This window comes from Solenopsis invicta, chromosome 6 (genome assembly GCF_016802725.1).
Source record: "Solenopsis invicta isolate M01_SB chromosome 6, UNIL_Sinv_3.0, whole genome shotgun sequence".
Lineage (NCBI taxonomy): Eukaryota > Metazoa > Arthropoda > Insecta > Hymenoptera > Formicidae > Solenopsis > Solenopsis invicta.
The window spans coordinates 20,739,883-20,753,929 of NC_052669.1; the positions used below are offsets into that span (position 1 = coordinate 20,739,883).

Genomic DNA, 14,047 nt, shown 5'->3' on the forward strand with positions numbered 1-14,047 from the left:
TAAAGTTATTACTGTTCTAGTAAATTCGTTCATTTTTTTAATTTTCACCAGGTTGTGTGATTCGGAGTGCGTTCCGTTTCGCGCATAAAAAGCCTAGTGCAGACGCACAATGCACGCGGCAAGCGGCAAGAGTCGAGCAGCAACCAATCAATGAAGCTTGCTGTTCGTTTAAAGTCCAACAGTGTTGAATTTTGAGCAAGCAGCAGCCAATCAACGAAGTCTGTTGCTCGACGCTTGCCGCTCGCTGCGTGCAATTGCACCACTGACCACTGCACTAGTCTTTACGAAAAAAACGTCAAAATGGCCGCTCTCGAGTTCCTCTCTAACAGTGTATTAAAAATCAGATCCAATCATGGTGTTTTATCAATTGATATATATTTTTAGATTGTTGTATCATGGGGCATCAAAAATAATTTTTTAGAAGCGATAACTTGAAATATTGGGGGGCAAAGGGCTAGTGAGCGCCTCAGAGGTTGTGCATTTTGCCGAGAGATGCATAACATCAAAACTCTGAAAGGCACGTGTGGCATGCACGACGCATTAAGCACTTTCCTAGCAAGTCCTACTTCTACCTCCCCGTGGTGCTCTCTGGGTAACGCTAACAGAAGAGGGCGAAGGGCGAGTTGCCGGCGCCCTAAAACTGGCATCCCTCGGCTAAGGTATGGGAACCCTTATAGAAGAGTCCCTGGTCTTCCAGGTTGCGGGTTGTGCGAGAAGCTGATATGGTCTGACACTTTCTCATATAATATCAATGATAATTCAAAACTAATTCTGTATTAAGTTTTAATTTTCAAAGTATAAATTGTGTAGAAACCTTACGATATAAAAAGCATTTTATTTAGCATTGATTTTGGAGAAATGAGTCATATGTAATCAAATACTTGATTAATTAAGATTTCATAAACATTTTTGAGCAGATAACTTTTTTTGAATGAGAATATTTTTTAAATTTATTACAATTTTATTTATTTATCATGATTAATGTTAAAAAAAATTTTTGCAAAATGGATAGTCGATGATACAGATTGTGAGTGATGTACCACCTCATAGAGCTCCCTATCAACTAATTTCATACTCTAATGTTAATCATTGTGCCATTTTTTACTGAATGGAAACCATTATACTTCAGTTCTATTGTAACATGTGGATAAATAGGTGGAAGGAACATACAAGTTTACATGCATATAGTACCTCCTAGCCGGTCATATGATGTATACCTGTATGTGAAGTATAATGTTGAAGCCAATCAAAGATCAGCATGTTATGGTTGAAAAACGCATAAACAGTTTCCTCAGTTTTTTTAATGGCAATGAGGATGCAGTTTAGTGGATGATGAGATTAGTTTATGGAAATGAGTGATATGTTTTGTTAATTCTTAATTCCTACTTTTGATGCAGTTATCATAACACAGATATCACAGGTTCCTTTGACGATTTTTGGAGCTATGAGCAACCGGCCGAAGCTTTGTTTGAGAATATACATGGAGTGCTTCCAAGTATCATTTTATCTTCTCTGTGGGTCAAAGTTGATAAAACGATACATTAAGATACTCGATGTGTATTTTCAAACGCAGCACAACGGCAGGAAGATTAAGTGGTAAAGATGAAAACATCTTTCACTCACTAGTATCTATCAGACTATCCTGATCCTGACCCCCAGGATCCGAAAGCCTACTATGTGATTCTTGCTTATATATGAACAACAGCGAAAACAAGTGCTTTCGAGAAACGAAGAGGTATTTGTATCCAAGTGGCCAATAACTGAACTAAAGTGCGCGACACTTGTGCTATATATGTACATACAACACACAAAATAAAATTGTAATTGATTTGAATGTGATATTTTCATTAAAATATTAATATGTATATAGAATAAAATTGTGAAATGTAGTGTTACAAGAGTATTTTGTGTACATTGCTATCATTATCATATTAATTTAAATTATTTTTTCTCAGATATATTTCTAAACGATTTTTATCTTAGAGTAAAAATTTTTCTATCAATACAATTCTAATTTTTAAATCAATTCCTAGTCTGTAATTACGATACTCTTCCGAAATAATAGGACCGCATCTAAATAACTTCAGTCTAATAAACGAGCAAGTTATCAATGTAAATATGCCATAGTGTACACAACTATTCTTTGGAATATGGTCGTATCGTCCTCGTGTTACGGTAGAGGGACGGATACCAACATTGTCTGAACTGCACACAACTATGCACAGTATTTGTCGCAATTGCTCTTTATTAAATACATAATTTTACTTTCAGTTAAATGATTCCAGAAAGATTATATATTCATAATTAACGATTCACATGCCTTAGACACTTTATATCGTGGGGTCTTTGAATTTACAATTACGCTTATCCTCTAACCTAAAAATGACAGCGATACACAGATTCGCCCGGTTCACGGAAAGGGCGAAATTTTTGAGTAAGTGCTACTCCACCAGTCAAAATAGCATCCTGGGGTTATTCTGCACGATGGTACAGCAGCCGCAGAGGATAGGATCAGGTCTGATGAAACTTCAAACATAAGCAAACTTGCTCTGATCGGCGCGGTAACCGGCATCGCGGTGACTGTGGGTTATGCTTATCAGGATTAAGGAGACTCAGAAGAACATTGCATTGGAAGGAATGCAGTTGGAGACTGCATTGTTCAAGCACAAGCCACCTGTCACTCCTGGAAGGTAATTCGATGATTGTGAGCGATTGCATGCTGCTCTAGTTATGTATATCTTGCATTGATGTGATCGCACCTGTTTTATTTCAGATTATGTTCTCAGCGGATTCCACTGGCTTGAAACTTATATTATTCCAGTATCAGACATATTCTTTTTGTTATAAGGTGGGTAAAAATTTGCAAATTGAAGATAGTAGAATTTCTAGTTGTATAATTAATCTCTCTCTCTCTCTCTCTCTCACTCACTCACTCACTCACTCACTCACTCACTCACTCACTCACTCACTCACCCACCCACTCACCTACTCGCCCACCTCTCTTTTTCTCCACGCTTCAACATTTCTTCAATAGCAAAAGTCAATAATTTTGTCTGTATTATAACGGAATAATACATATATATGACGAGCCAATCTGACTTAAAATCTAAATGGAATTATTTATACTTCAGGTCAGAGTATTCTACAGGATATCTTACAACATTGTGGAGGTAAACCCAGTTCTTCATAAAGAAATCTGATGGTCCTCATACAAGAAAGTTTTATTCTTGACTAAAGTGGATGAAGGCTATATCAGCCCTTAAATGACAGCACCATGATAGTGTCTCTTCTTGCCTCCTACCTATACAACATGTCTCACAAGATCGAGGAACTGGCCAATTATTATCTGAGAATCGGTATGCACGATAAAAATGCCAAATTTAAATATGAAATCATAAACAGATATTTCCTCGTGTTCAATAAGCAGCTTCTTTTCAGTAATTTAACTTTAAAAAATTATGTTACGTAACTTTAAAAATTACTCTAATTTGATATAACTAATGATTTTCAAATTGAATTGAATTTTAACTGTAAAGTACAAGAAAAAAAGCTGAACTTTGTGAAACAAATACAAATAATTTGAATTCTTTGGTTAATAAATTAATAAAATATTTTGTCCTGATTGGTCAAATGCTTCAAAGTATTTGTAGTGTCAAATTGACTACCCAAAAGTCCAACACATTGGAAATTATTCCTATTGCCCGTTATTCCACGTCCCTATATTTTTTATTGTTTTATTGTATTAATTGTGTATCAATACATAATTTTCAAATGCTATTTTTGTTATTCCCTGTTTCTATTATTTGTGCTTTTCATTGTGCATTAAATTTTACATCATTTAAGATGCAGTTCTACACTTGGTTGATTCCGAAGAGATTGCATTAGAGATTATGTTATATTTATTCCTATGATTGAGAAAACTTGTATAAAACAAGATTTTTTGACAAGTCATGAATAAAGAATAAAGATTTTTAGCTAACAGATAGCTGTTAATAGACTATTGCTACATAATTCATTACCTTTTTACAATAGCTAGAGTGTTAGATTTTTATTTTACATAGGCTTTCAGTCAAAAATTTATTTGGATGATCAACTCAGCAAACAAGGTGATATCCAATAACATCTTAATAATATGTTTTAATGACGTTTCTAATGTTGATAAGACGTCATTTGACGTTATCTTATTTGCTGGGAACTAATAATTTGGTATAATTTAATTTTTATTTCCTGTATGACATTTCATACATATATACAATGTTTGTCATATTAGAAGATAGGTGATACAATTTTTTTTGTATAAATATATAAACATAATTGTATAAATTATAAACATAATTTGACTTTTATAAATACTTATTTATGAATAAATTTTAAAATTTTATGTCATTCACATTTAAATATTATCAAAAGAGAATAAAATCTCGAGATTTGTTAAAACGTAGGGGAGGAAAACAATGAATATGAAAATTCAAGTTGTAATTAATTTTAGCACTGTCCTAAATTCTTGACAATATAAATTTCATCTCATTCGATATTTTCTTTTGCTTGTTCGTTTGTCAAGTGTGATGTGCTTTGAGTTTTATACTATACAACATAAATGAGATTCTATTATATAAAATAAAAATTTTTAATTTGTCATTCTTTCTTTTTGATATAAATTATTTTCAATAAAGGCCAAAGCACAGATTCTTGACGCTCTCTAACGCGTAATATATAAGAAAATCAATCCTTTATTTCTCTTCTCGTGATAGATATCAAGAACTCAATTGTTATATTTAACAAAGTCAGTTAATTCGCATATGCAAACCCTGTGCCAGGTTTTGAATTTTAAGTCTTATTTGATAATACATTTTATGAATACATTTCATACAGCCTTTGTTCCAAGAACCAAATTATCTTATTCGCAAAAAATAAATTTTTTGTTCAAAAATTTTATTATCAATTCTCTGACGAAAATAAAGATCAGAGTATAACTCAAATATAAGAGTAGATTGTGACAAAAGCGTAAATACTTTTAGGAAGGATATAAAAAAAGCATTTTAATTAGAATATAAAAAAAGCATTTTAAAAAGTAAATGCTCCGATATTTATTTTCGTCAGAGTTATTATACATCCTTTCATTTAAATGAATATCTATACCTACTTACCACTGTCAAAGTGATCTTATTTCAACCTTGCAATCACTCATAATTTCACGATTTATATATACCTAGTAATACACCGTTAGTCACAACATCTGAAAGACTGCTAATCGAGTCAGCTGAGACATATGGATCACAATGGAAGGTCAAAACTGGATGATGCCCCAATGTATTTGGATGATTATGCATTGAATTATCTGCAGTTTTATGTATTCTGGAAAAGTTAAAAATAAATAAAATTAATTACTATTATCAAACTTTACTATGCCAGAACATTTATAAAAACGTCAATAAAATTGTTTTTAAATACTAAATTTTATTCTGCTAATTTATGTTTCATAGATGGTACTATAAATATAAAACAACTTATATAAAGTTACAATTTCTCTACAAATTAGTACAGTAATAACATATTTTTATTTATGTTTAATCTATTTAAAAAAATACCTTTGATGAAATGCAGCTTCTTGGCTTTCTATACCCAAAAAATTGAGGACTTGCTGTTTCGTTGCTAACAGACTTAGCATTTTCTGTATATACAATTCTAAAGCTGCTCGTCGCTGTTCCAATACTTTTGGTTGGGAATTTCTTACTCTCTTTGGCGGAAATGGTGCAATATCTGAATTATCTTTCTTCAACTAGAAAAGAATAAAGAAAATAATATAATTTTCTTAATATATTGTTATTCAAGATGTCTTTCAAAAGCATGGAAATTAAAATAGAAGCAATAAGTAAAATTAGGACAGATGAAAATGTCAATGAGGAATATTAGTCTACAGTGAATTTTGGTACCTAATAATAATAATAATAATAATTTTAAAATAAAAATATCCTAAGAAAAGTAATCTGTTAATGCCAATTTAATAATAAACGTAATTACAATGCTATCTCATATCTAGTTCACGTATATAACATAATAGTAAGCAAAACCTTAGCGATGCGTTAACAGTTTAATAGATCATTAGAAAATTGTACATCACACTTGTGTTTTACCAAGTTTTACCAAGTGTTTTACCACAGAGCTTATAGATATAAGTTAATGGCATATTTCCAGTAGAAATTAAACAGAATTTGTCATTTTAACAAAAAAATTTGTCGCAAAGTTGGTTTTTGACAGATTTGATTATTTAGGACAAAATCATCAATATTGTGTTAAAAACTTTTATAAAACACAGATTTTTTATATCAAAAAAATTGAGAACTTATTACTTTATTGCTAATAAACACAGCATTTTCATTATTTCAAAACATTGTTCTATAGTAACTGGTGTAAAAAAAAAGTTATTTGCCTAGATTGTAATTGATCATATTCGTGTTTTTTTTTTATCATATCGCACAGACATTGGAAATTAACGTACCTTACGATGTAATGCACTAAATTCGCTGTATCTTCTCTCGATGAAATATCGAGCGCCAGTCTTTGACTCCAAAATCTCGATGCAATAAACATAATAAGGTTTGCCATGTGATACATCAGCTAAACGATAACCGCTAATGAAAGCTTCGTACATTGCATTGCTAACAATTTTCAGAAGTAACACTTGAAATAAATGTGCTTGTATGATAAATTTGCAGTATAAAGATTAACATAAAATAATATTTAGCTTTGATAACGATAACTAATAGTCTGAGACTGTCTGAGACTGCAATAGACATGAATGACACGATTGCGATGCCACATGATGCTGCATGATGCAGAATGCAGCATTGCCAACCTCAGAAAAAAATAAACCCAACTAGTGGTAAAATAAATATGTAAGCATTTACTTTTAAAATGCTCTTTTTATATAATTTACGTTTCTTAATTTACACTTTGTCACACTCTCCTTTTACATTTAACTTATACTCTGATCTTCATTTTCGTCAAAGAATTAATAATAAAATTTATGAACATAAAATTTATTTTTTGCAAATAAGATAATTTGATTCTTGGAACAAAGGCTGTGAAATGCTTTGAAAAAAGCTTTGAAATGTATTCAAAGAGTGATAAATGTACCCGACGACCCACGACTAACTAGTCTGATTAATGGCGCCATATGCTTGAATCATCTAATCAGACCTTAAAATAGAACATGTGACGTAATTAACCCAACTCATGTCCTACATATTTCTTTTTAAATTTAAATGGACTCAAAAAATCTGAAGCGCAAATTCGAAAATATCGAAATAAATTTATTTCTATTAATTTTTATTAATTTTTGTTTACTAAGAATAATTTCAGTATTAACAATTTGCTTCGCGAGACTAAGCGTTCTTTCTTTGTCAGATTCTGTCGTTTCGTATTAAAACGCATCAAATAAATATGTATCAAAATTTGTAATGAAATCCATATTCTAAATAATTATCATATATTTGTGATGAATTTAAAAAATATAAAGGATAATTTATTATAATTTTTAAATTGATAGATAATTAATATATGCTGATATTCTTTGTTCCATTGGGCCACCAATCTGCTACTAATACAAATACACTAGCAAAGATCAATCTTTTCCAGTTTCGAACACTTTAACAAAATTTCGGAACATATGTCAGGGTTTACTTAGGATATACGCCTGACAAATTTAAGTATTTTAAGTTTTTGCACAGCAACAGTGCTCTCAAATCATGATTGGTGAGTGCATAACAGAATTCCAAGTTGATATTTTCCAAACGTTGACAGGAGGCTAACAATCTATGGAAGCTATCACTATTCCAATCGTTGCTTATACATCTGTTGCAAACAAGTTATGATTATATACAGTTCTTCAATCGCGAATAAAAACGTACAGCTGTTTCAAAATGCATGTAAGACAGCAAACAGATCGAATTTTCAATGAAAATATGGTAATATGTATTAAAAAAAAAAAAAAACTGTCACATACCACCCAATATTCAATTCCTGTAAATTCTTACAATCAGCAAGAGCATCAATATCTTACCATGTAACAAAGTTTTCTCCTTTGAAATTTATGCTTTTCAAATTTGGACATGTATTTTTCAACTCTACTGCAACTATATCTATATCTGTTAGTACGTCTGCTATGTTCAAGTCACGCATCTGTCGATTTGTTTTTAGTACATTACAAAGAGTATAAGCTTTTATATCTCGTATTTTTTGAAGATGTAAACGTTCAAAAAATTCGAGTCTTTCGAGATACGAAATTCCATCGCTGGTTACATCTTCACAGTAATTTAGATCCAATTCTAATATATCTAATATATCTAATATTCTAATTATATATATAAATTAATCATATACATTTTATCTGTAATTTTAACAATTATATTTACATATATACATACCTTTCAAATTTTTAGATATCTCTGAAATTTTACGTATAGCCAAGTCATTGATAGAACGACAGTAATTTAGTTTCAGGTGCGTTTAGTGACTGCCACAAATGTCAAGAAATACAATAAATTCCAAAGCAAGAAATAAACAAAATGACAAATCCAATTGTGACAAATATTTGCATCTGGGAGCAAAATAACAAGATTTAATAGCTACATCAGAATTCCAATACGTAAAGTGTATATCTCTTATGTTCAAGTTTTTGTAAAACAAAGAGTCTCGTGATAAAATATTCAAACGTTTATTGACTTCACTCACGCAACACAATGACTTTAAATTTAATTTTTTAAATATTTTTAATATTATTTCATTCTGCAAAAATAAAATATATAACGTTAGTACATGAGATAATATTAACAGTAAATATTATTGTGATAAATAGATTTCTTAAAATACTTTACTGGAAGCATAGAAAAATTGGAATGTGATAGCTCCTTGGATTCATCCGAAGAGAATTGACTATTTCCTTTAAACTCTTTACATTTTGATTCATCTTTTAGCCAAGAGCATCGATTATATTCTTGTTTAGGAGATTGAGATACTTGCTTATATCCAGGTTCATACTTGTGAAAACTCTCTGTATTTCTGCAAATAACATTTGAACAAATTAATTTTTATTTAAAAAAAAATAAAGAAATATTGAATTTATTATTTAAAGTCCATGATTATACTTTTTAGAAATAATGCAATATTTACGAAATTCCATTTGAAAGTAATATATATCCTCGTGGATAATATTATTTGGTATATGAGGAATTTCCACTGGAATCCATCTATTACATGTTCTGAAATACTCGATGTGTTTCAATAAATAATTTAAAAAATATATATATATATATATTTTACTACATATATATTTAATTTAAATACGTAGATGCTTGAACTAAAGAAGTTCAATCAAGTTGAAAAATTTGGTCAAGTTAACAACTTTCTTTTTTTTCAGTGTAAACGACAATATTTGGGAAAAGGAAAGATAGGAAAATAAAATAAAGCATTTGTTATTTAATAATAAATATTACTCATTTCCTTATATTATCAATATTATTAATTGTATTTATATATTTATATTATTTATTAATTATTTATTTCTTTCTTTCATTTTTATTTCATTTTATATATACCTGATTATTTTATTTATACTATTCTTTTTTTATTTTTTTATATAACAAATGCATATAAATCTATTTATGTAATTCCAGAATTATATATTAAATTCTAATCTATTCTAATCTATCTGTTTTAAGGCAATAGATTTATGAAATATAATATATGTAATGATTTATCGTAATTTGATATAAATACCCTTTCATTATATTCGAAGTAAAAGTTACAGATCGATTGCTTTAGTTATAAAAGTTTATTCATCATTCACCGACCGATACGTAACAGTGGAGTTTTTCTGCAACGTCGCTTCGATGATTCTGTAACAAATAAATGTAAAATCCGAATTAAAACAGGATATAAAAGGCATTCAATATTTAAAAAATATTTACGGCATATGATTTTTATATATTCTTCAAGTAAATGTTTAATTATAAGAATAATCATGTCGTTTTTTTAGAATACTTTATCTACAAACTTTTATAGGATTTAATAATTCAAAAAAAATTTTTTTTCTTATTTTTATTTTTTAAATATTCAATTAAAAAATTAGCAATACTTCCGCGCGTAAAATATAATATATAAATAAATTATATTACCGCATGTTGCTCTGCCGGCGCCCGATGCCTCATAATAAGACTCCTCCTCCTCTCAGATTGTCCGGATTTTCAGCATCAAACAATATTTTTTCTTGATATAACACTCGCGAAAGTAGATCGTGACGATACTATGCATCACACTCTCAAAATCAAAGCAAAAGATGCAATAACGCGAGATTTTATTAACGAAAACATCTAATAAATATTGCACTAAATATTTAATAAAGATCCCTATTTTTGATAAGGACGATACGCGTAAGCAGATTTAACAAATGATACGAGAGTTCGTAATGATACGAGAATTCGATGCGACGGAAGTAAATCTCGCTAACAGTATAAAATCGTTGAATTGAGACCGCATTAGTTGAGGCGTACGCTACTAACTGGCGAACGGGCTGTTGACCGCGGCGCAAGGTCAACGTTCGACAAGGCCACGCCGCGACGTACTACGCATCACGTGCACGTGCACGTGCCGTCTAGTCTACTTCGCCAGACGCTTCCCCCACTACCCCCACTACTCACGCTTGGCGCGCGGCGGCTCGACCATCTCCGCCGCCGTTCGGCAATCGTCGTTGAGCTGCCGCAGCTCCGGCATCGCAGCGCCACTAGTGCCGACGTTATCGTCGCCATGTTGCGTAGTACTGCGCTATATTTATCGTTTCACCGGTTGTCGGACGTTACAACAAAGCGTTTCCGTGCTTCTCGCGTGTTCCAAACCCGAATACGGTCTCGAGAGTGTCGATGTGATTGCGAACGAGTATTCTGATACGCAGTGAATCGCAGTGTCGCACGTAGATGTGATCGCGAGTATCGTGTGTGCTTGTTGCGTAGCTATGTCAAGTTTGCGCGCGCAAACGTGTTCGCTGGAATAGGATGCTTTATTCACGCGGTAAAATATCGCGAATGTCAAGTAAAGCGTTACTAGTCGCCGTGCGATCATATTGAGTTCAAGATTTGTAATCGGGAGTGAGTTTGTCTCATTTTATCTACGCGAGCATCCATTCAAACAACTCTCGCCGCTGTCTCGGGTGATGTGACCCATTGGCCGCTAGTTTCTCTTTCACAAATTTAGTTCCTGTTGATATTCTCGCGTGCATTTCGTCTTTTATTCGCGTTCGCGTCCGTGTGTAATGTATTATCAGCGTAATATCGAGAGTGTCGAATCGGGCAATCGTGTATACGGTTGTGTGTACGTTTCGAGAACAACAGGGCGAGCTGTCAGCAGACGACGTCGACATCCGTGAAGCAACTGGGTAAATGTTTGATTAATTATTGCATTTCTGCGTTTTTCTAGATATATTTTTATAATTTAAGAAGTGTAAAGCCCTTTTTAGACAATCTGTAATTTTTGACAGAGTTGGAAACAGAATTCTATTTATAATTTTATATAGAAAACGTTTGAACAAACAAGTAACTTGCACCTGGAACCAAGATATGGTTGTGTAGAATGTGTAGATGATCAAATATGACAGGCTATGTTCTGATATACACTGCCACTATTGAAAATGTATAGTTCAAGTCACATATACTATAGATTTTCAGTACTGGCAGTGAATTTCGGTACACAGTCACAGTAAATTATGTCATTTACAATTCACGAGTATTCATACACTGTATTTATACATTTCATGAAACATGCACAGTGTATAAGTACTCATGAATTGTAAATGACAATCTACTGTGACTGCGTATCAAAATTTACTGCCAGTATTAAAAATCTATAGTATAAGTGACATGAACTATAGATTTTCAGTACTGGCAGTGTATATCGGAGCACAGTCTATCATATTTGATCATCTACATTTGGTCTAAACTAAAATGTTGCTTAACCCTGCTATATTGAATTTTGAAAGTTTGATTACAGATGCATAGAATCAGACCCCAAACATTTTTGAAGCAGGCCTGGCAAACTGTGACTCGTTGGCTGTTCTTCTCCAGGAATATGTTCAGATTCTTTATGAAGTATTCCCTAGGTATCACTTTATCATTATTTACTAAATGTTAGACAATGATAAAACAACATCTGAGGGACACTCAGGAAAGAATCTGAACTTACAAGCAGTTTACCTGCTGACCTGCTTTGAAGTATGAGTTTATTAAAATTAAAAAAAATTTACATTTGGTTTGTCATATTAGATCCACCATTTTGAAAGTAAATAATGATTTTTTTTTTTTTTTAATAAATAGCCCTTACATTGATCTTTAAAATGAGCTCAAAAAGGACTCGCTATCTCAATTTTTGTAGAAGAGACATGCATTTTTTACTTTAAACTTATTATTTTATGAAGTTTTGATAAAGTATGCAGATCAAGAGAGGAAGCCTTTAAGAATGTTGGTCTTTTGTAAAGAGTTTTATTTTTTATGTTTAAAATTAATCCAGGAAGAAGTTATTATCTTTATTTTTGTGAAAGATATAAATTTTTGAAGATTTGGCACATACTTATATGTGCCACCAGGCACGAAAAGGTTAAGGATGTATCTTAAATGAGTTATATCTCAAAACATTACTAATAATATAAAAATTTATAGAATATTCTTGTATTATACGTTTGAGTATGTATGTAAAATTTGAGCACAATTTACTTATTGGTTTAAAAATTATTAAATTTTTTGTTCACTCTTGTTTCTTATGTAAAATCACGTTTAAAATCATAAATTCTATTTGAATAAATATATTTATTATATTTTCAGAATTTGGAAGGAGAATGCAGTCACAGCAACAACAACAACACTCGGTGAGTGCATTAATTCGACAATTAATTACAATTAGCTGACTAACTTAAAGTGAAATATCAGGATGTCCACTACCTGAAAAAACCTGCAAAGTCAGAGATTGAGACTGTGCCTCCTAGAATCAGGGATCCTAAAAATTTTATTGTTAATTCTGGAAATTTTGTATCATTCTAAATTAACATTGTATGTTTTATCATCGTTCGAATTCTGTACTGCTGTACTTCTGATAGCTAGATACACATACATATTGGATAAACAGGTTATTGTGTGGCATTAATATGATTTCTGAATTTAATATTCAGATCTCAATCGACTTTTCTTTGTGATTACACATGTAAAGAATATTAAAGAGCGCGTGTAAAATAAAATAAATTTATTTCAAAGCTACATTAAAAAATTCTCTTACCTGGAATTTGAATAAAAATTCTTGGAAAATCCTGGAATTTTCAGGGAATGAATTTACAAATTTTGAGTGGACATCCTGCTAAAGTTTCTAAAAATTTAGCTACAGATCTGAAAATAATTTTATTGGCTTTTCAAGATGATTATGTAAGTCGCTTAATTTGGTTGCAGAAAAGTCAAAGTTTTTTGCATTTATTATTATTGTTAAATAGCTTACATAATTATTTTGATAATCTAGCAAAATTATTTGTATATAAATTTGTAGCTAAATTTTTATATATTTCAGTAAAATCGTTTTTTTTGGAATCAACGATAAACGAGAATACGTCTCGAGAAATATATGAAAGATTCGTTTTTTATCTTTATTCTGCGATTTATGCTTATTCTTTACATTATGAGTAACAGTAAAAATTTTATTTTCATATGTATCAATATACAAAATAACAATAATATTTTTATAGTCTTCCCATAAACATTACGAAATTATAGCTTCAACAATAAAATCATTAATTGCGCAATTCTTTATCTGAATGCCTGTAGTTATAGTATTAACAGACATTACAGCGATATCAGCTTAGGATTGTCAGTCTGGTTTTCAATAAAAGATAATAAATCGCGGCTTCTCCCTGGATAAATCTCGCATAATAAAGAATGTATATGTGCTGTATCTTTGTCCATTTGGAAGAGTTCCTCGACACTTGTTTGAATTCTATCGACATAGAGATTCAAACGTTTTA

General features: G+C 31.1%; 1 protein-coding gene and 1 pseudogene across 2 annotated transcripts; one reads left to right on the forward strand and one right to left on the reverse strand.

The window, feature by feature from the left end:
* Nucleotides 1-295: 295 nt before the first annotated feature.
* Nucleotides 296-3,777, forward strand: LOC105203779 (annotated as a pseudogene). Its single transcript, XR_851185.3, has 3 exons — nt 296-2,690; nt 2,774-2,848; nt 3,132-3,777. The product of XR_851185.3 is annotated as an uncharacterized LOC105203779 (transcript).
* Nucleotides 3,778-4,202: 425 nt separating this feature from the next.
* LOC105203780 (sorting nexin-24) lies at nt 4,203-6,850 on the reverse strand. Its single transcript, XM_011172674.3, has 3 exons — nt 6,500-6,850; nt 5,589-5,779; nt 4,203-5,355 (listed from the first exon to the last, which is right to left on the reverse strand). The coding sequence occupies exons 1-3, from the start codon at nt 6,650-6,652 to the stop codon at nt 5,193-5,195; spliced, it is 507 nt and encodes a 168-aa protein (XP_011170976.1). The 5' UTR covers nt 6,653-6,850; the 3' UTR covers nt 4,203-5,192.
* Nucleotides 6,851-14,047: the final 7,197 nt, after the last annotated feature.